The 26,158-nt window shown below is 41.6% G+C and overlaps 1 protein-coding gene across 1 annotated transcript in view; it reads right to left on the bottom strand.

The window, feature by feature from the left end:
• ca10a (carbonic anhydrase Xa) overlaps nt 1-26,158 on the bottom strand; it is a 201,268-nt gene that overhangs the window by 18,080 nt on the left and 157,030 nt on the right. The window contains exon 4 of the mRNA XM_070851817.1: nt 3,798-3,983. Coding sequence (XP_070707918.1) covers nt 3,798-3,983 — 186 coding nt within the window. The remainder of the gene's footprint in view (nt 1-3,797; nt 3,984-26,158) is intronic.

The raw sequence follows: 26,158 nt of genomic DNA, 5'->3' as shown, positions 1-26,158 counted from the left end.
AATGTTAAGTAAATGTTGTTCGTTCTACTACAGCGAGTGAAGTAATATATGATATGTGACCAGCTGTGGTCAACAGAAATACATCTGCCTCTCCTGCACATGTATGAAAGGTCCACTTGGAGATGCCCACATACCTATAACCTACCACTGTGCACCCATTGCACCTTTATACCCCTGAATATGACCTTGCGTTACTGTTGGGCTGTTATTATGGGCTTAGATTTAATGGACTCATACATTCATCAACATAAACGTACCTACATGTGAAGTAGTGACATAAATCCTATGAATACAAATCCATGTGTAGGTTGGATAAATTCATGGATAACATCACTGATGCGTTGGTTATCCATAAATCTGGATATTTTGACTGTGGTGATATTAATAACTTTGATCTGAGGTTTATTTCATGTGTGTGCATGTGTGTGTGTGTGTGTGTGTATGTAATTATTACCATATGATAGATATGGTAAAACACACACACACACACACACACACACACACACATCCTCCCGCAGGCTGCCATTTCAGCATTTCAGAAGGATGCTTCCCTTTAAAAAGTTTTAATATTTCCTCTTTGTTCACGTTTCAAGGACATGCACAGCCACCACTCATCTGCAGATGGGGGGCGAGAGGGAGCCAGTGAGAGGGGGAGAGAAGGGAGAGAAATAGAGAGAATTTTCTGCATTTTCGATTATGAAACATCTTATTGGACCTTGAAATCAAGGCTTTGGCTCAGACAAAGGCTGGGTTGGGCTGCTGGGTGAGGTGGTTGTGGATGTTTTCTGGTTGCCTTTTCAGTCAAACAGCTGTTTGAGCGAAAAAGAACATGGCAAAAGGGAATAGGATGTTAAAAAAAAAAAAAAAAAAAAACATCTGTTAGAAACCTTTTCCTGGCCTTGTTTTCCCAGCAGTTTGGCAGCTCTAGCATAGCCGCAGCTACAGCATCTATCTCTTTGAGCAGGAAAGAAAACTACTGTTAACTCTTATATAAAGAATGGGATTGTGTTACAGATTCTTTGGTCCGCATGTTTTAACACAAGTATGTGCATTTGTTTTGATGCAGGGGGGTGATAAAGATAGACCCCACAATAAAACTAGACAATAATAAAATGAATCATTGTTCTTTCCATAAGTCTAACAAAGACATTTTATTTTTGCATGAATTAAATCACTAACCAAAACCCTAAAAACAACGTTTACGCAATTCATAATGAACTTAGGCTGAATGCAGATAACAAGTTGCACAGTGAACTTTTAAAATGTTTTTTTTTTTTCTAAATTTTTCTTTGTAGCTCATTTCTAATTAAAATAAAATTTAAACGGTTGTTTTCGTGGTTACAATTGATTTTGACGACAAAAAGAAGCACAAGAGAATCCTGCTGCTATGAAAAATGTGGATTTAAAATGGAAAATTAAAAATTGAATTGAATTGGGTGATTTAATTTTAATAGTGGCAGCCACATACTTCCATCCCGCATTGTATTTTGCTGTCCCTGTGATTGATGTTCAGTTCTACTGTTCTTTACTGCAACTACACATCATCACCTGTAAATCAAAATCACAATTTAATGATTTATTTTTCTCAGCAAGCTCCACCAGGTAAAGCAGCCTGTATAAAGCCTGAGAGGCAAAACCCAGGGCAAAATGAATTCCACTGCCCACAGCGGTGTAGCTACAATTAAAAACACGGGTAATTTGGTGTTTTCGCAACCTTCAGGGAGTTTCCATTCTAAAATGGAAAACGTGCAACTGCTAGTTTGTCCCTCCCCCCCATCCGCAGCGGAAAGTGCAATGGTTACCCCCCTTGTTGCCCGCCTCAGGGATGCTGTGCAATATAGCAACAGTGTGACATCACATTTCAGATATCAGCAGCAAATCTCTTCAGAACTTCTCAGCTATCCTCTAAAGAGCTCCTCCAGTACAGATGCAAACCCACAAAGGGCACATCAGTGGCTGAAGCCGGGGGGGGGAAGAACACACAAAACCCCTGAGAGAGCCTTGAGATACCGTAATGTGTTTGTGCATGTGGGGAGGTGTCCTTTAAGGCTTGGGTTATTGCTCTCTCCTCCCCAAAGAACGCAGTAAACACTTGTTTTATCGTGATTTGAATATCAGCTCTCAGACTCTCAGGGAGGATAAATGATTATCATTCATTATAATAAAGTTGCCTGTCATGACTGCAATTATTTTATTGCCACACAAATTGGTTATTCATATAATGGCGGCGGTCATGAGTGACTCATGATCCCGTTGAACAGTCAAAACAAGGGAAGCTAATTGTTTCCCCCGACAAAATTTTGAAATGTCGAAAGTGTGTGTTTGTGCGCATGTGTGTGTAGGGGTGGAAAATGTGTGTTGCGTGTGAGAGAATGAAATGCTTAACAGTCATCTCTCTTAGACAAGTTTGCTCGTGCTGAAATCATTGATGAAAATCAAAGCTGTCGTGTGAGAAAACTCATTTCGCCCATCACATGGTTCTCTGGAGATTGGGAGAAATTCTGACTTATTTAGGTGTGTGAAAAGCTCCTTCAAAATCTACTCAATACTTAGAAAATGCGTGATAAAGAAGCTGAAATTAAAAGGTACTTGAAATCGAAATTCAAGATTTTAACTAATCAAGGACCAATTTATGCCACATACCACAAACAAAGCATTCCAATCTGCCCCCTTCATACTATTACATTCTGTTTTCTGATGCACTATTGCCTCACTCAGACAGGAAATGGTTCTCTGGTGAGAGTGGGGTGACTTTATATTATCCTATACCAGTAATATTAACACGTGATCATCCACTGGTCCTCCTATAAGTTAAGCAAAGTGCCATAATAGTGCAATTAGTATGATTCTGTCAGAGATTGGTTAGTTTGTTTTGTGTTTGTTTGTTATTCCGTGATTCACACATTTAGCGCTTAAAAAAAAAACCTTTAAAAAACCAAAGTCAAACAATATCACAAAAAAATTAACCAAGTGAAGCAGTGATAGATTAGCAACTCTGTTCTGCAGGATAAAATCAGTGTCACCATATGTGGTTTCTTGCCGGTCTGTCATGTAGCCTGATTGGCTTGGAGAAATCTCGTACTTCTACTGCCTCATGGTGAGGCAAGGGGGGGCGTTTTGATCTCCCACTTAAGTTACCAAATATGGTCCCTTGCCCGATAAAGGGTTAAAGAACATGGGGAACCTTTCCATAATGTTATCAGACACTTGAGCCGGTCAGTGCCAGAAACAAGCACTTTTAGTAGACGTACTTTGAACGGGGCGCAGTGGCCCCAAAGGACTACACTGCAACCACTGCAAAGCATTTCACAGCTCCTGGCTGAGGTGATCTACTTGGCTATCTCCAAACCTTTCTGTACCTTCTGGACATCTCAAACCCAAAATATGTATGGTTAAAAAGATTGGGCTGGAGTTATTCTTCAAGAATCACCTCTTGTAATTTGTCAGCGGTTAAAATTCTGTCCCCAGTACCATTAATACTGGAAATTTGGAATTTGGAAATCTGTCAGTTGGGGAATATTGTGGAGTTTCCTGTTTGCTGTAATGATGTCCACGTTAAGGTGATGTAACTTCAAAAAGCTCTGAGGAATAGATTTGGTATCTAACTGTGGAATATGTACAATTAACACCAGCACCAAAAGAACTTCCATTTTCACCTCGGTGCTTTTTGAAAAATGTGTCTCACACTGTCTGACAAACTCATTACGGCAGTGCCACTGCCTCTGTGTGACAATGGCGTGTTTACTGCGGTTCTCTTCTCGGCCACTTATACTATAATTCCCGCAAAGTGCACACACCTCTCCAGAGAAGGCCTGTCCGTTCAGCAGGTGCTCGGAGCCCTGCCCGTCCTCGCTGCCAAAGTGTAGCCGGATCTCCTCCAGGCGATGGCTGTATGTCATTGGCCCTCCAGAGATGTTAACCAGATGCTCCTTGTCCAGTCGCAGAGAGACATGGCGCCCTGTGTTGTACATCGTCCCTCCCACCTGCAGAAGAAGAGATGAAGGCTCATTTGATCACACGGGAACACGAGGAAACGCGAGGCCATGTGAACCGACAGGGAAGGCATTCATTTGCCAGCACCTTCACAGGATGTCGTGATGAAGCGCCCCGTGCCTCATGTGTCACACCAGACTGGAATATGTATGGAATAATAGTATAAATGGGCCCCATTTATAGAAACAAATAAACACTGCAGGGCACCAGCACAACACATCTCTGTTATATTACCAAAAAATTCAGGCACTCAAGCGCTAACATTACCATGGTAACCACATTATCTTGTATAAATATATACACTATTTAAATAGATTGGGAAATTGCTTTCTTTGACAGTTTTTAGCAGCAGCTGCTCTGTTTTCACACCACAAAAGAACAACGGCAGCTTGTTTGAATCACAGCAAACAGGTTGGTGTGAAAGCACCCTGAGCTTTTCTTGGTAAGCTGCAAATCCTGTGACCCGTGTGTTTAAAGTGAGCCAGCGCAACCGCTTCTGCTGAATAAGTCACTGCTACAAGTAGCAGCTACAGCATAGCGCTGACTCACTCATGTTTGGTTATATTAGTTATATTAGCCAACATGAGCTCCTGTTCCACCAAGTCGGGCTGTAAAGGCTAAAGATGTTTGCTGTTGCATGTTAATAGTGTATAAAGATCATTTTGAGGTGTCTGATCCAAAACATCTGTTTAACTGAAACACTGCAAAAATGAAAGTTAACAAGATCTGCCAAAACTATGCAAAAAAATAAAAAAAATTAAATCTTACACCAGACGATATGAAAAGATGTCTTCTTTTTTGTAAAACATTTTCAAATCTGAAGTTGTGGAACAATTACTCCTGAAAGCTATTGCTGTATTCTGGAGGAAGAGCTTGCCTCAGTCACCGTCTTCTTGTTGATTTGGCAGCGACATGAATGATTTGTTTAGCAAAGCTTTAAGAAAACAAGAGAGGAGAATCACGTTCTCTTCAAGTCTTTCTCAGCTATATGAGCTTTGATTGCTAGTATAAAGAAAAGACTGTTGTCTTGCATTTTTGACAGCTTCCGAATTCCAAGTTTTCACTGAAGCCCGCATCATCAACGGAGCCTGTGCAGGAACAGTCCTGAGGGCTTTATTTAATTAGGCAGCAATCTGAGCAGGAGGGAGAGGCGGTGTTGTAAACCGCAAACAGCATCTCAACAGACAAAGAACAGAGTGGAGCCTCCAGCTAAAAGACGGGACAGGTGGAAAAAAAGAAAGGTTGTAATCATCAGAATACATTCACAATCGATGCATTGCAAGGTTTGAGGGGAAAAGCTGTATTACAAAAATCTAGAACAAGGATCTTTATCGGTAGCTCTGCTTATTTATTTATAATGGACAGTTGTTTCAAAGGGAAGCATTGATATTCATATCACACATTCGGGTGGACTTCCATCGCTCTTATCTTCCTCTTTCTCCCCTCTCCTTTGCCTTCCCTCCTCTCCTGCTTCCTCATTCCTTTTACCACTTACTTTCAAAATGATTACAACCCCAGCCAAACTCCCAGAGAAAGAAGTCTGCCCACACATTGTAAATATTTTATGGAAGCTCAGAAAAATCAATGATTTGAAAGGAGAAAAAGAGAAGAAGAGGGAGCGATGCAAAGAGGAGATAAGTCTGGGGAGCAGCAGGAGGAGAGAGGTGTGTGCTGGATGTAGTGCCCAGAAAGGAAAAGGTAGAGAGGAGAGAGTGAAGGGAAGTCTTTTAGGTTTCTTGGCAAAGCGACAAGGGAGGAGGGGAGACCTCTGTAAAGGCCAAAGAAATCTTAACTCCCTCGGGCCTTACTTTGGCTATTATTCATGAGGTAGGAGTGGTGATAAGCCTGTGAACTCTCCTGAAACGTCAGAGTTGAGGGATGTTCGGCAGCCTGATCATGAAGGACACTGGGAGATAATGAGCTACAAACATGCAGCAAAGCAAAGGCCTTCCAAAAGCACGACATATGTTTGTTAGAAAACATTGCAGGAGTCCTCATCTGATCTGTTGGCAAACTACATTAAAGCTGCACCAATCAATATTTTTACATGACCAATGGACTATGTTTATTGATTTGTTGAACACTCAATTCTGATTGGTCAGTCACTGCATTGATATTTCTGAATAGCAGACAGAAAGAGTTGATGTTGCTATGAATACTGTTCCAACCATACATTCGAATAGACAATTTGGAAGCAATAAAATAACATTCAAATGATATTTTTCGTCAAACTCTTGATTTATTTAGTAAGCGGTCATGTAATAAGCAGTATACTAACTAAAGTCAGTGAGTAGGTGGTGAACACAGTGGAGTTGAGACAACAACAGAGCTGAAATAATGAACACTGGACATTTTCATCAGGTGGGCAGAAAACCATACGTACTTTATAATCATCTCTGGGTCTGCTGGGTGTGGAAGCAGTCATCGTTTCTGAACATATGACTTTTAGAAGAAAAAAAAAACAAACAGATGAATGCAGCTTTAAGGTAAGAAAAAAAAAATCTCTCAGGTCAAACTGACTTTTCACTGCCACTCCAACCACCCTAACCTCCTCCCATGGAGCTTTTGCCGTGCGAATAATAACGTCACAGTAAGCCTGTGAGATTCCCAGTCATATATCTACAACCGTCGCCGAGGATCCAACGACCTTGCAGGTGTTAAATGACAGCGACTCCCCCCAGCAGTCATTCAGAAGTGAAGAACCCGTGAACAGAAACACAGCTTGTGTCAGGCATCTGAGCAGATGAATAATACTGAGCGGACAGCCAATGCTGGTGTTGGAACCTCGCTGCAGGGATTTGCTCCTATTCAGACACGAGAGCGATACCGAGGTCCAACACTGATGTTGGCTGATGAGGACAGGACTCCCCCCCCCAAACTGCTGCCACAAATTTGGAATCATACATTGTCTATCTACATCACTGTTTTAGACAGTACACAGCTCCTAAGGGGCCTAGTAATACAAAAGTATGTGGACACTTGTGCCCCACAGTGTAATTATGCACGCTTTATAGCATTTTATGCACAAAAAAAGAGTAAGAATAGTTGAAATACTGACTTTTCTTCTGCCTTATATCCTCACACTAGTGTTTCATGTTACATATAGCAAACAGCATACACTCCCTTCACTGGGATGGCTGTTTTTTTTTCTTCTCCCAGCCAATATCTGTTGTTCAGGCTGATTGCTCATGTCAGGGTAAATGGCTAGAGGCTGGTTGGGGAGGCGCGGGTAGTGGAGTGTGGTTGGAATGACGAAGGCGAGGAGGGTAATCATGTTTGTCTTACAGTGAAACCGAAATACGGAGCGGCCATTAAGAGAGCACGTACAGTAAAAAAAAGCAGCTCCTATTCTAATTGGTAATTGTTTCATCTCCGGGGATCAATAATCCCTGGCTGGGGAAGTGAAGTACTCACAACAGCTAAACAGAAGAAAACATCATAGGAAAAACTGCAGGGGAAAAAAAAGAATAAATACTAAGAAGCTGTGCATGATTAAATGTGCAAATGATCAACTTGAATAATTGTGATTTTGAAAAGGAAAACAAAACTCTGCTGGAGCACAAAAAGAGCTTTCTAGAAAGAGAACAAAAAACATAAAAAATCATTCACATTTGAAGTGAAATTCCTCTGAACTGGGGTTGGAGGAGATCACATTTAGCTACATTTAGCCAGCTGGTGGGAGCCAGACTTGAAGAATAAACGCAGACGCACTTGAATGAAACTTGCTTACTTCATTTGTCAGGTTTTTTCTGCTGCAACAATTACCAGACAAAGTCAGCGTGGTGGAAAGGTTGCAAACAAAGCAAAGGCACCGTATTCCAATCTGCTTTCTCATTATTCTCCGAGTCTCAACACTTCTGCGAGCAGTGAAGAAATTATTACAAGCGGGGTTGCGGGGGTTCATATTTTCATTCTCAGTGCTGAATGTACTTCTGAACATCACTGCCTTTTGTGCTCTATTCATGAGAATGAATCCAGCCTGTCAGCCGAGCGGAGCTGCTTGTATATCGGGCCGTGATAAACACGACAATCAACAAAAACACACACGGCTCTCCAACTCATCTCATGTCTCCACATTATACTATTATACTGATACTGTCTCCTCTTTTATACTAATGGCTTTCTGCACTCCAGCCCTTAACAAGAGCACCGCCGCCAACGGTACACAAATCCTGTGCGACTAACGACACTATGCAAGCACATAAATATTCATGTGGCCTGAAATTGAGGCTTTTTGGTCTTTCAAGCTGTGTCACAGAGCTCCACTGTTGTCCCGAAACTATTGAAAAACACATCAGCGAGCCACACTGTTGCAGTGGGTGACATGTTCCGTCATTAACAAGAGCGCACACACACGCACCAACCTGCTGCCCCAAATACTCAGTAGGGCGCCGAATTTGGACTAATCCGTCGCTGGTAATAGTCTCCAATGAATACACTATTCTCCCCCGTTTCAAGAGAACTACGGTGGCTAGCTGTTACTGAGCTCCCTTTAAAAAAACGAAGCTACATATTTGTGAGCTGTTTTTAAACATTTGCATTTATGTGAGACAGTATTGAGAGATGATTCTGAACAGAGATGGTTTTGAACTTTTCTTGGGATTTTGACACCCTCACCCTGTATTAATGTATTTTATATACTTATGTATGCGTTTATAAATTCATTATGCATCCATACTCAGTAGTGGAACTTTATGGCAGGGGTGCCCACACGAGCTACTTTTAAAATGACCGGGTCAAAATGATCTACCTACATAAAAAACATATACACTACTCACAAAAAGTTAGGGATATTCGACTTTCAGGTGAAATATATGGAAAATGTAAAAAGTGAATGCTACAGTGATATTATATCATGAAAGTAGGACATTTAAGTAGAAGCATGCAATGGTCATTTCTTCATCTTAAACAATGTATTGAAAGAAAATCTAACAACAGTGGTGGGTATACCACAACAAAACATCTTCAGTGTCTCAATAAATTGGGATGTGGCCAAAGGACGTCCACTCCTCTCCTTTCTGTGACTCTTCCAGTCTCTGTATCACTGTTCCAACCTCCTGATGACACTCTGTGACCCTCTAAGCTCAGTGAACACCTCCGTCTGAGGACTTCCTGTTTGAAGCCTCCAGTGTTGAGGTGCTGCTGATCAACTGTTAGGTGTCGTCTTGGTCTCATGATGTCAGAATGTGAACAGCAGGATGAGGAGGACTGTTTAAATACCAATTCTAACTGAAGCAGGAAATGTATTGGTGGATTCATGGATCAAACCTGTTGTGAATGTTGCTGTTAAGCTTCTTGTTAGAGAACAGCAGCTGGTGCAAAAAGTACTGAGACACTGAACAGTTGGACATGTGCATTCAAAGGTTTAGAGAAGGTCACATTAAGTTCACCTGGAAAGGTTAGAATGCATTTTAGGTTCATCCTGAAATTTCACCTGAAAGCTGAATATCCCTAACTTTTAGTGAGGAGTGTATATATTGATATAGTATACTTTATATATACAATATATGTTGGCGTACACTGCATAACTGCAGCTAATGTAACCCTTGGTGTTACACATAAAAATGACCAGCAGTAATGCACACAGGTGACCAACAGTGATGCACACAATATATTATAATATTTCACACAAGTGACAAGAGGAACTGGAACATTCACTACATTTATGGTCACTACCTTCCTCTGATGACTGGCACTGAATGGAGTCAAATATCCCTTCCTATCCTCTTCCCTATCCCTGAGTATCCCTTCTTTAGTAGATATAGATTGGAAGGCTAAAGCTGGAGTTTTGCAGCAGCTAGTTTGACCGTTCATGTCCCTGCCGGGGACCCGTAGCAGAGAAGAGCTCTCAGACTGGCAGCCCTGTATGTCAATCAAGTTTTTTTGTTTTTTTTAATGTTACGCGATCTACCCGCACTGCCTTCGATCGACGTATTGGGCACCCCTGCTTTAATGTATGACTAATACTTTCAGAATAATAATGTATCAAATCACAACACACAATGCTTTAATTGTTGAAACTGTGAGCTGCCTCCCCAGGAGTGACAGACGCAAGGCAAATATAGTATGTGGGGTCAGACAGACAGGTGCTTGCAAGTGGGCTCAGTTAATGCTGTGCGCCCCCCAGCAGCAGAGGCTGTTCCACACAACTCATGGAGGCAATTAAGTTACTTTAACCTGATTACTGAACTCTGTTCAATCTAAACACTTAGAATATGATTCTCATATTTCAATAAACAGAGTCTCCTCATATGTCCAAAACATTTTTAAGTTTTCTTCAGTTGTCTGGAGACAGCACAGGAACAGGAACTGCTAATGGCTAATTTAGCCTCCGTTTAGTGAAGAAAATGTCCCAAAATGTACACAAATATAGACTTAAAAAAGTTCCCACAGGATAACACTTCACAGTGAGTCCATGAGATTGATTGGACACAAGTGTCTGTGTCCCCCAATGACACGTTCATACTTTTATCTCTGTGAGACACAAAAGTTACTCTGGAAGCCGAACCCTTATTTCATCATACCTCAAACCTTTCCTTTGCTCCCGACTCTGACACGCACTCTGGTAACTCCCACCTTAAGGCAGGCCCAACTATAACCCTACAAAGCTGTAACCGAGCCCGAGCCTTAGTTCTGAAATAACCCACAAAGAACTTTCCTGTTTAACAAGAAGGATGTTTTTCCTTTGGGTGACAGGCAATCTTACATATATTCAGAAGTACACACAGTGGGGTGTGTGCTGGCAGCTACTTCAACGAGTGTATCAAAAACATATCAAAAAGCCAGAGGAAGCTGCCAACTTGGCTTGATTTAGGTGGAAAGTGAAATCAAACAAACAGCATAGTGCTGTGCCTGACAGCTGACACAACATTTTACACACATATTTACATTGTTACAGCACAGTTCCAAAAAAAACAGTTGCACAGTAGTGAGAAGAGATCACAGCCGGGGTTAACACGTAGGACCTCACCGCTGGCTTTGTGCATGTATGTGTCGAAATGTATATGGAGGCTTTCTAATTTGTGTAAATCACACAATGCCGCTCTTTGCCACGGTGTCTCCTATGTCACCGCTGCGGCCCCCGTCTCCCACCTAATTTTGCTCAAGCAGTCCAAGCATGCTTTTAATGTACTCTGAGAAGCTTCCAGAGGCGATGGAGCCGAAAAGGACAATTGCGGTGCACATTGGTCCTCCCTTAACAGATAGTGATGATTACAACGCACCGCCACATTAGAGGTAATAGCTTGGCGAACGTAAACAAGTCATAAAGGAGATTGTTGACTGTCTGGGGCAGACCTGGTAGTAGCGAGCAGGTACGGCGATAGAAAACATCAGTAGCGTGCTGGTAATAAGAAAACTCAATGAACATCATCATTAGGTGAGCACACAGATCAATAGTGTAAATTACCCCCAGTTACAAGGAGCTTTCACTAACTACTGTATATGTTCAGCTATTAGGCTGCAGCATTATTCCGTTTACATCGAGCATTTAAAATGCAAAAGCCACCATTAGCTGATGGAAAAAGCTTTTAGCTGGTGGAAAATCTTACATCCAAGCAAAAAAAAAACCCCAAATTTAATATGTCAGAGCACTGTACACTGTGTGCCACCATGCAGGGTGAGATGGTTAAGTAGGGGAAATGGCGATAAGCTACATGAATACATTAGGCAGTAACTGTGAAATGCAAACGTGCTTTAGCAACCATCAGATGGGTTTTAATATCTTCTCTAAGGGCCTGCAGCTGTAAGCACTGAATCATGGAGAAAGTGTAATGTATTTGATTAAAATACAAGAGGACTGGCGCTCTTTCATTAAGGTGCGCAGATATGGAGAGTAAATGGAATGGATGGAGATAGAGGGGATGTATCAGAACACAGGAGGGCAGGAGGGAAAGAAGGTAAAGAGAGAGAAAAGAGGTGGTGGTGGGAGAGAAAAAAGGGTGGAAAAATACTAGCCGTGATGAATTAAATACAAGCAGGGCTGTGTGGGTTGGAGCTCAGAGAAGTTATGGACACACATATCCGTACAGCAGTTCCACTAATGCCACATAATGACAGAGATTCCACACAGAAATGAGCCATTTGGAGAGAGGTTTAAAGCAACTGCACTGTCACTAGAAAAACAACAGTGTTGGTAATTTTCAATTTCAAATCAAACCTTCCTGGGCAATTCTGAAAAACCCCAGATTATGTTAATTGGCAATGTTTTTTAATGTTCAGTGCTAATATTATTGCTGTCTCTGAAATCTGTGCACGGCAAATACAGAATAGTCAAAGCCAAGAACACCATGTCATTGGTAACCTGACTCTTCAACTCACTACAGAACTAAAGAACGCACTACTTCTGCGTTATCACTGAGTGTTGGAGTGTTGGACACACTTCTGTAAGGTTCATACGGGCCACGTCATGCACATATTTTATTGTTTAGATATGAGGACATTTTGGTCGTTGGGCTGCCACATCAGAAAAGCTCACGTGGGTCATTTTGGGAAGCAATGACAGTGAAATTAAGAGGGCCTCGTTGGCTGTGGAGCAAAGGAGCTTCTATGTTCACGGATGAAGGACCGATAAAAACCAATGATTTACTGGAGCTCTGTGTTCTACCTCTAAAATCTTGCATTTAGGCCCCTCATTTACAAAAAGAAACATATTGCAATTCAAGTCATTAAAATGAAAACAAAGAACTGAAGCCATCACATTAATCACTGTTGCATGATTTGCGTGTAGTGGGGTTGTCGAGCCAGAGGCTTGTTGGATGTCAAGCAATGCAGCATCTATGTCCATGCATGAAGGACCAATAAACAATATCTAAAAGCTGTGTGTTCTACCTCTGAAATCCTGTACTTAGGTAAAATAATCTGAATTATAAGAGTGATACAAAGCATTGAAAACATGACATTAATCTGTAAGTAGAAAGGGGAAACTATGGTTCATAGTTTTGTGCCGGGTTGTGAATCAGACCAGATGTCCAAGCGGGCCTCCCTCCCTCATCTGAGTATCTGAGCAGTTGAAATGGGCTGTTAAACCAGGTGGGGTGAGCAGCAATTAATTAGAAACTGTAAAACATTTGGAAACCAATCAGGCTCCTCAGGGGGAAGAAAAAAAAAAAAAAAAAAGAAAATCTGCTGTGCTTTTCTCTGACCTCTGTGCAATTGTGCATGCACATCTGCAATTTACAGAAGTAAATCACTGTTTTACAACGCTATTAAATATGCTCAGTAACTACACATTAACATCATCATCAAATAAGGACATCATGCAACATCATACAATGTGTATAGACTCGAAAAAATCTTTACATAAATGCTTCCGTTTCACATCGGGAAAGGCCTGCATGTCAACACTAGCATGGGTGGAAGAGCTGAGGTTTCACCGACAGCATTCACTTTGGCATAATCACATTTGATTGTAGGATTCCTTCAGAGGATAATAGGCAGTGGCACGAAATCCAGATAGTACATTTCTTCTTTTAGTAATTCCCTAAATTGTTGGCTGTTGAGAAAACAAGGCGTGTGAACACTGCTGCGGAGGCTCCTTTAATGTGACAGCCTAACAGCCTTCTTGAAAGCAGGGGACTATCCATCCCCCTTTAATCACATTAGAAGAAAGTGGTCAGGGAAACGTGAAGTTTTAGAAAGCGATTATGTTACATTTTTAATTCTGAGTGCCTCTCTGAGCCTTTAAAGCTGCAGGCAGATTCTTTTTATTCTCAGCCTGGAAGCATATGTTTGTCTTTGTGTTCACGATTATCTGGAGACGTCTGATGTGCCAGAATAGTGAATTTCAAAAGAGCCGTTGGAGCGTCTCCCGGATCTGGCCATCAAGATGATGGCATTTTAAGATAACTTCTCATGTCACCAAAACAAGCAAAATAAAAAGCTCTGGGACTCGGGATAAAAGAGGCTTTTGATCCAGCGTACCCGTCTAAGTACCTGTCTGTCTGTTTCAACCATGGTTGTCAGGGGATCATCAGTTAAAGTCCACTCTGAAAGAAACTAAGTGAAAAGTTGGAGAATCTCTTTTTCTGCTACTCTCATCTATGGTCCCAGTGAGTTTCAACTTTTCCTCAGTCCTACACCTCGGTTTTTTATTTTAGTGGAGTTACTTTGAACCCTGGAGCGATTTCTCCTTCTGTAGGGTTTTTTTTTTTTTTTTCGGACTTGTGAGAACACAGCAATCACAGTCAGGTGCAGACCAAATCAATTGGATCGAGCTCTTGTTGACAAGGAGGTTTCTTGGTATGCTTTCAAAACAAGCCAGGAGCATAGTTTGGACTGGAAACGTGATCTGAATGGGATGCTGCCATTCTTGGGTCTGGCACAATATTGTGGAATTTGAATAGAGTCTTAAAACGCAAACGATATGCTCCATGTGTGAAATGTCTAATCTCATGAAGAAGTAAAAAGTGGCAGTAGACCTGAGGGTGCGAAGGTCAGGGGGTGGATGAGTTCACACCTTTACCTCAGGCTCTGACAGTTCAGGCTCAGTTCCCAGGTGGATACCAACACATTTTTCACAAAAACTCAGAGTTTTTATCAACCGTGTCTAGAGGTAAGGGGGAACAAAACTATAGAAAAGGAATGGATCAATGTCACTGGAACGACTCTCTTCCAAAGAAGTACTCCCTCTGAGTACTATTGACAGTGTGTTCTGTGGATTATCCAGATGAAAGGGAATATTGTTTCTGGGTAGAGTTGCTGATTTTTTTTTTAGGTGCAACTTTCCAATGCTGTGAAAACTCAACTCAACACCTCTTTAGCGTGGCGGTGGTGGCAGGAGTATCAGACTAGCCCAAACTATCTGATTAGATACGGTTAGATTCCACAAGAGGTAATTTGGGTGAACCACTATTGCTTCCTCTCTCACATGTACATAATTCTATTGGATCATTACGCAAGTGCTGGAAGGAGCCTGAAGCGTTCCATTACTGTAGCTCCTCTCCTGCACCAGATGTACAACTAATAAATATGATTGTGCTCAACTGGCTCTTGTTGATGGACAGCAAACATATATAATGTCTACACATACAACCCTCAGCTGATCAGTTCTGTCCTCCCCATCTCAACCTAGAGGTGCCCTCTTCCTGCTGATCCTAACTGCCCGATGACGAGCAGCCACGAGCCCTCTGCCGCGTCCAACTCTCCTTCTGAGCTTATCGCACTCGTTGTCATTCCTGCCATGGCACGAGCTTTCACTACAGAGCCGGCCCGGCCAGATTAGCTGTCTGTAACCAACATTGGAAATCAAATAACAGCTGATAAGGCAGAATAGCGGAAGACGAGAAAAGCTGGGCATAATGTCATAGCTTTGTTATCTGAGTGGTTTGCTTGCAATCAAAACACCGGACAAGGTCTCTTTCTTGGAATTCAGTGTGGGTAGAAGAGAGCTTGTTCACAAATTATAAAGTTCTCTTGGCTCCGGCAAGGTCATATATACATATAGTATCAAGAGGGTGAATAAAAATAATAGACTTTTTCTTCACTCCCACTTTTCTGACATTGTGGTGCTTACCTCAGGGCAAAGACAGGCAAAGACAACCAACAGCTTTGATGGAAAACAGGTATGAAGATAAATATTTGATGCTACTGATGGGCTGTTGTACTCAGAAAAGGTGATACAGAACTAGTACACCCTAACATAACAAGAGACACTCTCTTACCAGCGAACGGACTTTGCGTCTATGTGTATGGTGATCATTGTAAGAGGTGATATTAGCATAATACTAAATGCTAGTATTGAATATTTAATAAAACAAGTACTTTTGGAAGTAGAGTAAGCTGATAAACATTTTTTTTTAAAGCAATTAGCTCTGATCATTAGAGTTTTGGCAAATGCTGTGGAGCATTTAAGAATAAAATGAGATTTTGATCCACATACTTTGCCGCAGAAGGAATGTAACAAACCTTCAAAATAAATGGAACAAGGATAAAACAGAATCCTAGAGTGGTTATTTAACCTTCGGCTATAATACATATGAACGCAAAAATAGGACCATCAAACCTCAAATAGTTTCTGAAACCATCTGGCTGTTGTTTCTCTGCTTTGATTCTCTTCCCACATACTTTCAGATGCTGTTTCTCTCCTCTAAGCAGGCCTGGCTGGACCAAACAGAGGAGGGAGGAAGATGAGGCATTTCAAGCCTCCTGTTCCTACTTCATCAGCATCAGTGCTTTCTGGCTGAGTGACAGTGGGCAGGTGTAAAGTGGCATCCATCGAGCCTCTGATTAAGACCGATGCCATGCCAGCAAGATGACAGTGCAGCAGAGGCCCGGTAGGGAAGTGGCGCTCTGGAACCAGTCCTGCATTTCCATCTGTTTTCTCAAGAGCCACGTCACGGAGAGCAGACAGAGGGAGAGGCTCAGCAAAGCTCACGCATGTGATATGACATTAATGTGCAGACACACTATGAGCCAGGGGGATAAATATGTTATATTGGGACAGGAGTTAGTTTTAAAGCTAGAATTCTACTCTACTATCTGTCAGGTTACATTCAAATATCAAAAAGTTAAAGCAAATGTTCAGGTGTTTTAGGTTATGTTATTGTAGGACCAGTTTCAACACTTTATGTACGTACTAGTCATTTCAAACACGCAATGTAAAAATACCAGGGTTATTAAGACCAACGATAGTAATCCAGTTACATGCTAAATACAACATATGATAATACAACACAAAGCAACTACTTTGCCTCATAAGGAGTTAATATCTATTGTGAAAAGATATCAAAAACTGAAACGTTTTTGAAAACATGAGAGTTTGTATTTGATTACAATTTTTGAATTTGGACATTTTATAGCCACAGGTTTGTTGCTTCCTGACTTAGTATGAGGTTCCTGTTGATCCTGCCCAAAGAAAAAAAGATCTGATCCCTTAACTTTCCATACAAATTCATTGCATTCTTTGTGACACACAGACAGGCGTCTCGAGATCCCCACTGCTCCCCAAGTAGAGAGAGAAAGGATTAAATTAAATTAGTGTCAGAGTACTAGTCCACTTGCAGCTTGATGCTGCAGCTCTGCAAGCTGCTCTGATTGTACTGGTATCCTCATTTGCATTCAGACAGAGTGCGGGACTGCAAAGCTACTGTCGGCCTACTTATCATTGTGGGGTGGGTAAAAAGCAGAGCCATATGTATGCGTCAGCCAGCATGAAGTACTGTATCTTATCTCTCTGCGAAGATCTGGATTCATACCACATCTCCAGCTACTCCAACAGCAGTATACTGCGGGAAAACACTGAGCCCATTTTTCAAGTGGAGAGCCCCATATTTGTGTTTTGCTCTATGCTCTCAGTGGTTTAGAAAGCACTTAAGCAGAACACAGCATAAGGGTAACTATTGGCATGATTGAACTTGTGAATCCTTCATTTAAAAATCGGCTAAGCAACTTAACAAACACGTCTGAAGATGAGGGACATCGAACCCAAAACGATTACGGCATCGACATCCCGCACCGTGGTGCTTTCTGGGATCTACGTGATACACGACGTGCCTCAGCTGGAGTGCTTCGCGAGTAATCACAAAATACATAAAGTGAAGAAACAACATTATCGTTTTGACTTTGCGGCAATTTATTGAGAAGACAGGGAGCTAAAGTGGAATTGGAGGGATGAGTGTGAAGGAAAATAGCGAGGGTGGAGATGGAAAGTGAATCAAAGAGATGGAGAAAAAAAAACTTGTCCTCATAATGTGTCTGAAAATAGGGTAGGTCGCCCACACAGACACTTTGCTCCTGGGTACTTGGCTCTGATTTATTTATTTTGTTTGTGGTAAGGAGCGATCCACTGGGCATTGTATAAGGGGAAAGCCCTATGCCTAGCCCTCAGGCTGTCTTCATGCAGCTAAGGCAGCAGTAACTCTAAATTTAAACCCCTGATTTTTCGCATCATGATCACTCTGCCTTCTTTCTCGGAGAAACGCTTAATGCTACAGAGATTTAGTGGCTGGAGTGTGTTTCAAAGCTCAGAATCACAAAGAAACCGTGTGATTCAAGATGTGTAAAGCCCCTGGACAGTACAGGCCTTTGGGACTGCACTGTGAAAGTGTACAGACTGTAGACGATAAGTTCCAGCGTGATTTGTATCAGATTCATGGCTAGTTTTCACATCTTGGGGCTACAACAGAAAAAAGAAAAGCAGCCTGGCCTGGTTCGGATCACCGAGAAGAAGAAACAAGAGAAAAAGAAGCCAGATAGCCTCTGAAATGAGTGAGCACTAAGTGGGGGAAGGATGAAAGATGAGGATGGTGCTCAAAACACAGCAGAATCAAAGACTTTTGAACCAGTGAAACAAAGGGAGACAAAAGCGAGGAAAAGCAGAGGCCTTTTTTCAATTCATCTGTTGTCGACTGAAGTCCAGACACTGAAGTTGAATAGCTTGTTGCACAGTCCTCGACTCATTAACACCAGAAACAACTAACAGTGACAAAGGGCCAGGTGGGTTTTTTTTCCAGCTGTTTCAACATTGATTCTGTAGATGCTATTCTTCAGGCCTGTTCGACAAATAAAACATTTACGTTCCCCAAGTCAAACCTGCATTAAAACCAACAAGTCCAACAAGTGTTGTCAAGAAAATGTAGACGACTCATTGCACTCTTCTATATTTCATAGTTTTCAACATGTGAGACTGAGAATTTACAGTCTTTCCAAGTCCAAGCCCAATTGGTATATCATTGGTATTAAACTTTAAGTATTAAACTAAGTCTGTTGTTTTGTGATTTGCGTCTGACTCTGACGAGCAGTCATGTGATCTGAATCCACATCTTCTGCTTCTCCGATCAGAACACAAAGACTTTTGTTTTCTGATAGGCTTACATTTTAGAATCCTCCTCCAACTTTGTGCTCTAGCCCAAGGAAAGCATCCATTGTCTATACTGCTTATCCGTCAGGGTAAGTAGAGGCTGGAGCCAGTCCCAGCTGAGGTGGGGTACACCCAGGACTGGTCGCCAGCCAATCACAGGGCCATCACATAGAGACAGACAAACACTCACTCTCACACTCACACCTACCAATTAACCTAATGTGCACGTCTTTGGATTGTGGGAGGAAGCCGGAGTACCCGGAGAGAACCCACGCTAGCATGCAAACTCCACACAGAAAGACCCCAGGTTCAAACCGGGAACCTTCTTGCTGTGAGGCAACAGTGCTAACCACCGCACCAGCGTGCTGCCCCCCCAAGGAAACCATTACAATGCAAATTACATAACATTAGGTTACATTAGCAAGTACATTTGGTTTGGAAGTGGTACCAAGTACAGTGTAAAACATCACAGCCCCTTTTAGTTATGCCAATTTACATTTTCTCTTTAACTCAAAGCCCTCTGATAAGTTTTAGATTTTGAACTCAGCTATTCTAGTTTTTGTAGGTTAAATTTACATTTATTCATTGTCTTGACTAATTGAACATTTTGTCAGATTGACTGAACTTGCTTTATCAAGTTATCAGTTGAAAAAACAAAGGGGAGGATTCTGTTAATGATCCTGAGGCATCACCTTCATATTGTGGCATCGGCAGGGCAGCACCGCAAGGACTTATGGGTAGAGGTTAATGTGTTTTGGGGAGAACCATAAGTTAGGTGGGCATTGGGTTCGATAACATGCTGTGATTTGTTCTGTTATGTGTGTTCAATAATAAATGATTTTCTGAAGTAATACTTGTTGTGATTGCCTAAGAGGTCAGACACTTCTGCTGTCTGTGACCCTGATGGTCGCTGCAATATGATTCTGGTGCTGAACTTCCTCTTGGAAATGGAGAGGTGATTAAAAACCAGCTGGCATCTTTATTTCTCCGCATGCAAACCATTCTACATGTTTCTAATTCAGCAATACAGGAACGAGTTACTTGACATTGGAGAACTTGCTGGTCAAAATATTAAGGAAATTATACAGAAAGTCTTGGAGGAAAGCAACTGTTAATTGTGATTAATAAATCAAGCAAACTTGCACTAATGAGTCAATATAACTAATCAAAGTTGAAACACATTTAAAATATAAATCCTCTTAACTTGAAATGGCAAGTTCTATAAATACTGAACTTGAAAGTGAGAGTTATAACAATATCAAAATGTGAGTTTGTTTGACTCGGTAAATACACTGATAATGTCAGGTTAGTTGTTGTTTTAACTCCGAGTCCAAAGTTAAATCAATTTAGACAATTTAAAAAACAATGTTGAGACAACTACAACATTGTAGTCATATCAACTAGATGGACTTTAATTCACGAGTTGAAACAAAGGTTGTCTTCAAGTTGAGTTAATTTGTGTTTTCAAGGCAGCAGGTGAACTTTCATTTGCAAGTTGAAATAACATGAAATGTCTTACAGTGTAGTCTCTAATTCTGAGGCTCATCACTCTCAATTAGTCAGTAAAGAAACACCACTACTAAAAAGGTCTATGTAAACACAGACTGCAGTAATATCACATTTGCGCACACATACGTACTTAAATCAGATTCATTTTTTTCCCAAACTTTAGTATCACACACTTTTTGGCCACTTTTTGTATGTTTCAACGCCGGTTTTATGATCTGCTGCCCACACATGCCATAGATACAGCATCTACTGTAATCATACCCTGGAGGGGTTTATTAACAGGGAGAGTCGTCTGAAGAACCGCACATTAGCCACTGCATTAGCACTACCTCAGTCTACCTCCTCTTCAGTCCCTGATTAGTGATTCCTTTTCAACACATCCTGTCTTGGACTCGCATCCCCCGCTACCTGGGATTTTGTGCTGCAGCCAAGAACAATGTGAGTAATACGGCGCCAGAATCTGAGCTGCAGAAAAAAACTGAAAGGAAGATAGGAATAATCACCCAAATGAATTCCTGGATTTCCACATAGACAGCAGGCTTATATTTCTAGTTAATACATGAAAACCCCCACAGTCGCACCCGGATATGATAAATATGATAAACTGGATTTATAGAGCTGTGTAGGTGTACCTCAAAAAACTGCAACGACTGGCAGATCACTAATCTGGTGCAGCTCTGTTTGAAATAGGTCAGATACTTATGATTGCAGCATTAATATGGTCCACACAGTCTTTCATAAAAACCACCGTGTTAGTAAAATGTGGTCAGATTGGATCTTGCAGCAAAAGATCAGACACACACAGCTGTCAGGAAGCATGTCTCTGATTAAAACAGACATGTGAACCACCTCCCGTCATTTTAAACAACGCTCCACTTATTCTCATGCAACATGCAACATGCACACAAAACTTAGCAGAATCATTAACCTCAGCGGGCATGTATGGAACGAAGTGATACGACAGTGAGTAATGTGAAGCTTGTTTAAAGTGAAAAACCCCCAGAGAATTACTGCCATCTTTGCAGTTTAAGCTGCTAAAGAGGCAGATATCCCCATACCCCATAGTTGATGGAGACCCAAACAAAGCTGAGAGGAAAGAGAGAATATTGTAATTATGCACAATAAATGGCCTAAAACACAACTAAAATGTTATTTTCCTTAAAGTAGGCAATCCTTTGCTAAACATTAGCATATTAGATTTGGCAACATGCATCATTAAAGCAATATATATATATACACACCAATATTAGCAGGTCATTTTCACTGAAGCTTTGAAGCCCCAGAAATTGACGTATTACTTAACACTGCTTTAAAAGTGTGGATAAGTGATTAAACTACCTGTACATTAAATACACACACTTGCATGTTCCCTAATACTAAAAACCCTAATAGAATGATCATCAAATGGAACAGCATTCAAGAGTGCTGCACACACTATAAATAGTCAGAGAGTGTTACTGTTACAGCCACAGGCCGATAACAGCGTATTGCTCTCATGGATTCCTGATACAGTAACACTGCTGCTAGGTGACCGAGACATGAACATGCCACTCATACTCCATTTCCAGCACCCTGAGGCCACTGACCGCTGATCCATGGATCTGAGATGGTCAGGGTCAATATCTCTTAACGGTTGCGCTAATGTCGGATCAATACCCACTGGCACTCTTCTCTTCCTTGAGAGCCAGGCGCTAATCGATCGTGGCAATTGAGCCGAGTTGACTAGCAGTGCTAATGGCAGTCAACGGGGATAGCCGGGTGGCAGCTCTATCAAGGTAATCACTTCCACATATCAGTAATGTGGAAATGATGGCCGTCATTAGGCATGTCTGGTCAGCGGCTGATGGATGCTGCCAACATCCACCACCATTGACAAGCAGCTGTGGTGTAGCGTGGTCCCGCCCTGCTGCATTTAAAAGGAATCCAGTGCAGAGAGGGAAAAAAACGGGAGGTGTCCAAACCAATAAGATAACTCAGAGTAGCGGATGCAGCGCGATGAAGACTGCGCTGTCAGTCGTGTCCGCGTGCCTAACTTATTTAGACGTAGCGACATCATTATGCAGGACGTCGCTGTCAACTTAGAGACTGCGAAGAAGTGATTTGTTTCAAATTCATACTTTAATTTCATTCAAAGTGAAAAGAGGTGTGCTTTGCAGAGTATTGAGCTAGATCTCTGTCTAACCTCTCAAATCCATTACCGTAAAACTCCCTCCGCTCCTCCAATGTATTGGCGTTTTGATGGGAAGCATCCTTTTTAGCCCGGCTCTACCTCTTTTCTTTTTCACTTTAATTCCAAAGCAAATCATTGGAAAGTAAAACATCAATGTCTTGTCTTTGGGGAGAGCGCAGACAAGCACTAGAGGAAGCTTTGAACCCTTGAAACCTTTTCTGTGAATAGATCTTTCTTCTCCAAAAAAAAAAAACAGCATGCACGCATGCATGCGCACATAAATACTCTTGTATGCATACACAAATGCACACACACATAAACCATCGTAACCCTGGGATCCTCCAGCTTACTAGAACGCTAAACCTGCTGAGAGATGCGCACCACGGTGGGATAAAGCTGAAGCATTACCACACACTCAGCCTGAACACATATGCCAAGGCACATATCCTTCGTTTTGTGTAGCTGTCTCTCTTTTGAGAAAGAAAGAAAGAAAGAAAGAAAACTGATTTGAAAAGAATAGTTAGGCATTTTGAGGAATGAAGGAACTCAAGAGTTTTAATGAGAGGAAAGACAATTTGGCAGCTGTCCACATGTCACTCAGTGAGTGCACCATATCCTGGTGTGGTGTTTTTCCTCTCTTAGGACCAAATCAAGACGCCACACGGTCCGCAGACCTCTACACCCCGGCGGTTAAAACAATCCTCATCACTTAGGAGCCTTTCCTCCCCCTCCAGAGCTCGGTCCAACTCCTCCTCTCTTTATTAAAATCCTCTGAGCAGGACAAATATATTTCAGAAAATCATTCCACTTAACCCAAAAAAGCGACCCAGAGTTGCACTTTACAGCTCAACACATCCTCCCTGTGTGTAAATACATTTTTATATATTTCCATGTTGATTCTATGTGTATATTTTAGCGACATGTACGTTTCTATTACGCATCCGTCTGTGTAAGTCACAGCAAAGATGAGTTTTCGGTCCCTTTGCAATGGACAATAAAGGTTTTTTAGCTTCTGATCGATCAGGTCTGTCTTTTACACTATTGTCAGATACCCATGACTTCAATTAGCAAAGTAAATCAGAATTTCCACCTCACCTTCCTCCAATCACTGCTGGCCTCACCGTTTTCCAAACAGAAACAGCGCGCTCGCACTGTTTCAGGGATGGAAAGAAGGAAAGAAAAAGGAAAAAGAAAGGGGAGGGTGAAAGAGGATGGGCAGTGAAAGCCAGTCACAATTTGCTCCTGCAGGTTTGGATCATTAGCTTTTTTTTTTTTTCATTTTTCCTCCTCTCGCCCGCTCGTACACAGACACACACTCTCTCTCTCTCTGGTAGACTCTCATGCACTTGTGGGAGCGAGGGAATTCAAAAGTATGACTCACGATCACCCATGCAAACACACACACACACACACACACACACACACACACACACACACACACACACACACACACACACACACCTCTCATCCTGTGATGTGGCGATAGCAGCAGACCATTTTACCACCTTTCCACAAGTGCTACAACATCTTAAAATATGTACACATTTGTACCTAGAGGAATCAGGCACCCGTGCTCAAACATGTACAGAATCAATGCGTTTATCCTCCGTTTTCACTGCCGCGCCCGTGTGTTTACATGTGCCTGTGCTCTGGATTCCAAACTAGAGCATGTATATGGATGCATATTCTCACATCTTACCCAGCCACATTATCACCTCTGTCTCTGCGGCTTTGTAGTGCCGCATAGCAGCTTGCATTAAAGAGTCTCTACTTTTATGTGTGTGTGTGTGTGTGTGTGTGTGTGTGTGTACGTGTGTGTTTGTAAGAGAGAGTGTTTATTGCCGAGGCACTTTCCCCTGCATCAGTTAACCTCTGCGCCAACCACCAGCCAGCTGTCACTGTCAGCTCTTCGCACACATCCGCACACACATACAGTAGAAACATACGCTGACCCTCTCACTCACCAGATGTGTGCTACACTGCTCTCCAGGGCAGCTCAGATGATATGCATGGACTGAGCTGGGGTACTCTGGGACTACAAGCCAAACGTGGTTTGACTTTAAGGATAGTGCTCTACTTCCCATTAAAAAGAGGGAGAGCGAGGTTTCCTACGGCGTCTGTCCCCAAGTCCGAGTTCAGGCATCATAAAGTAATTCATTCTTCAAACAGCGATTTGTTTCGGAAAGCACAGACGAACAATGTTGTCCCGCTAGTAGTGTCAGCAAATCAGAGGATGCTTCTATGTGTTATTCTAGAGGGGATGTACGAACAAATGGGGGATGGACATGAGCATGAGCCTCTATAGGCCAAAAGCCAGCAAATTACAATTAAACTACAAAATACGTTACAATTAAGTTATGACAAAGGTTACATCACATGGCTAACACAACCCACGTCTTTCCTCATAAAAGCAAGTCACTTTTAATGTCTGTTACTAACTTGCTATCTTCCCTGGAGCCTTTCTGTGCTTTTCTCATCTCTCAGGTTCCTGTGGATCCTGGTCCTGGTTCTCCTGCTGTGGTTCTCTGGTTCCTGTGGATCCTGGTCCTGGTTCTCCTGGCTCTGGTTCTCTGGCTTCATGAATCACTGCTGCTGACCGTCAGCCGACGCCACTTTTTCCTGATATTTGTTGTGTATATTAAGTATTGTCATGCTTTTTCACTGTTACCATATTGCTAATTATTAGTCATGTTCCTATTGTCAGTGCTATAGTTGCTGTTTTGGGCGCCATATGAATTAAGATTGATTGATTGATTAATTTAGAATAACTCAACTTTGACTTTTAGTAGACTTTAACAAGACACTTTGACTTTAACAAGAACAGCCTCCTGCATAAAACTCCTATGTTTGAGAAAACTGTCTTTTATTCAGCTCGATGGGGAAATGCTTTAATAAATGTATCTGCAAAGAATGAATGAACAACACATCGAATTTGTTTTCCCTACAATATCTTTTATGGTTATGTTCAGGCAAAGGTTTATTTCCAAGTGCTTTGGAAATAAACCTTTCCAGTGACTTTATGTCAAGTAGTAATTATGTTTCCTCCAAATTGTGTTTGGCAAAGTAGTTGAGTAGTATATCCATACATTTTTTAGGTTTGCCTTCCTGATTTCAGGTCTGCTACATGTCAGGTAGTTTGGGGCACCATGGAAGAATAATATCACCTGAGTTTATAAAGATAATTTTACCAAAAGGTTTGACATGACAGATGGCTCTGATTATTACAATACCCATGAGCCTTAGCCACTGTTATTATGGAGAATCCACGGCTAAAAAAGAACACTCTGTTCTTACTTTTGGGAATAAAGCACTGCAGCACAAGTGAACTCGCCCAGATTAGTCCCAGAAACTGACAGTGAACTGATGATAACTGCTGAATGTTTTATTCAATCATCTGTATCCTTTGACTTATGCATTCAATTCTAAGATTAGTAAATGTTTCTTATCAGTTTCTTATAGTTCATTTTGTATGTACACATTCTTGTGTCTCTTATTAAAAGGCTCAAGGCTGGCTTGAAGGATGAACATGAGTGAGAAAAAATGTTGGGTTCTATAATAAAGTCAGCTGAACCAGCCATCTCACAATGTGTGTGCAGAAAATAAATGGGGCTTTTTTTTTTTTTTTTTTCTATTTATGAAGCGTCCTACATTGACTTTCAGTAAGGTGAAGGCCTATGGCTCAGACAATG

The sequence above is a fragment of the Pempheris klunzingeri genome, chromosome 20, assembly GCF_042242105.1.
Source record: "Pempheris klunzingeri isolate RE-2024b chromosome 20, fPemKlu1.hap1, whole genome shotgun sequence".
Taxonomy (NCBI): Eukaryota; Metazoa; Chordata; class Actinopteri; order Acropomatiformes; family Pempheridae; genus Pempheris; species Pempheris klunzingeri.
The sequence above is the reverse complement of the archived record's forward strand: the minus strand, read 5'-3'. Positions and strand labels throughout refer to the sequence as shown.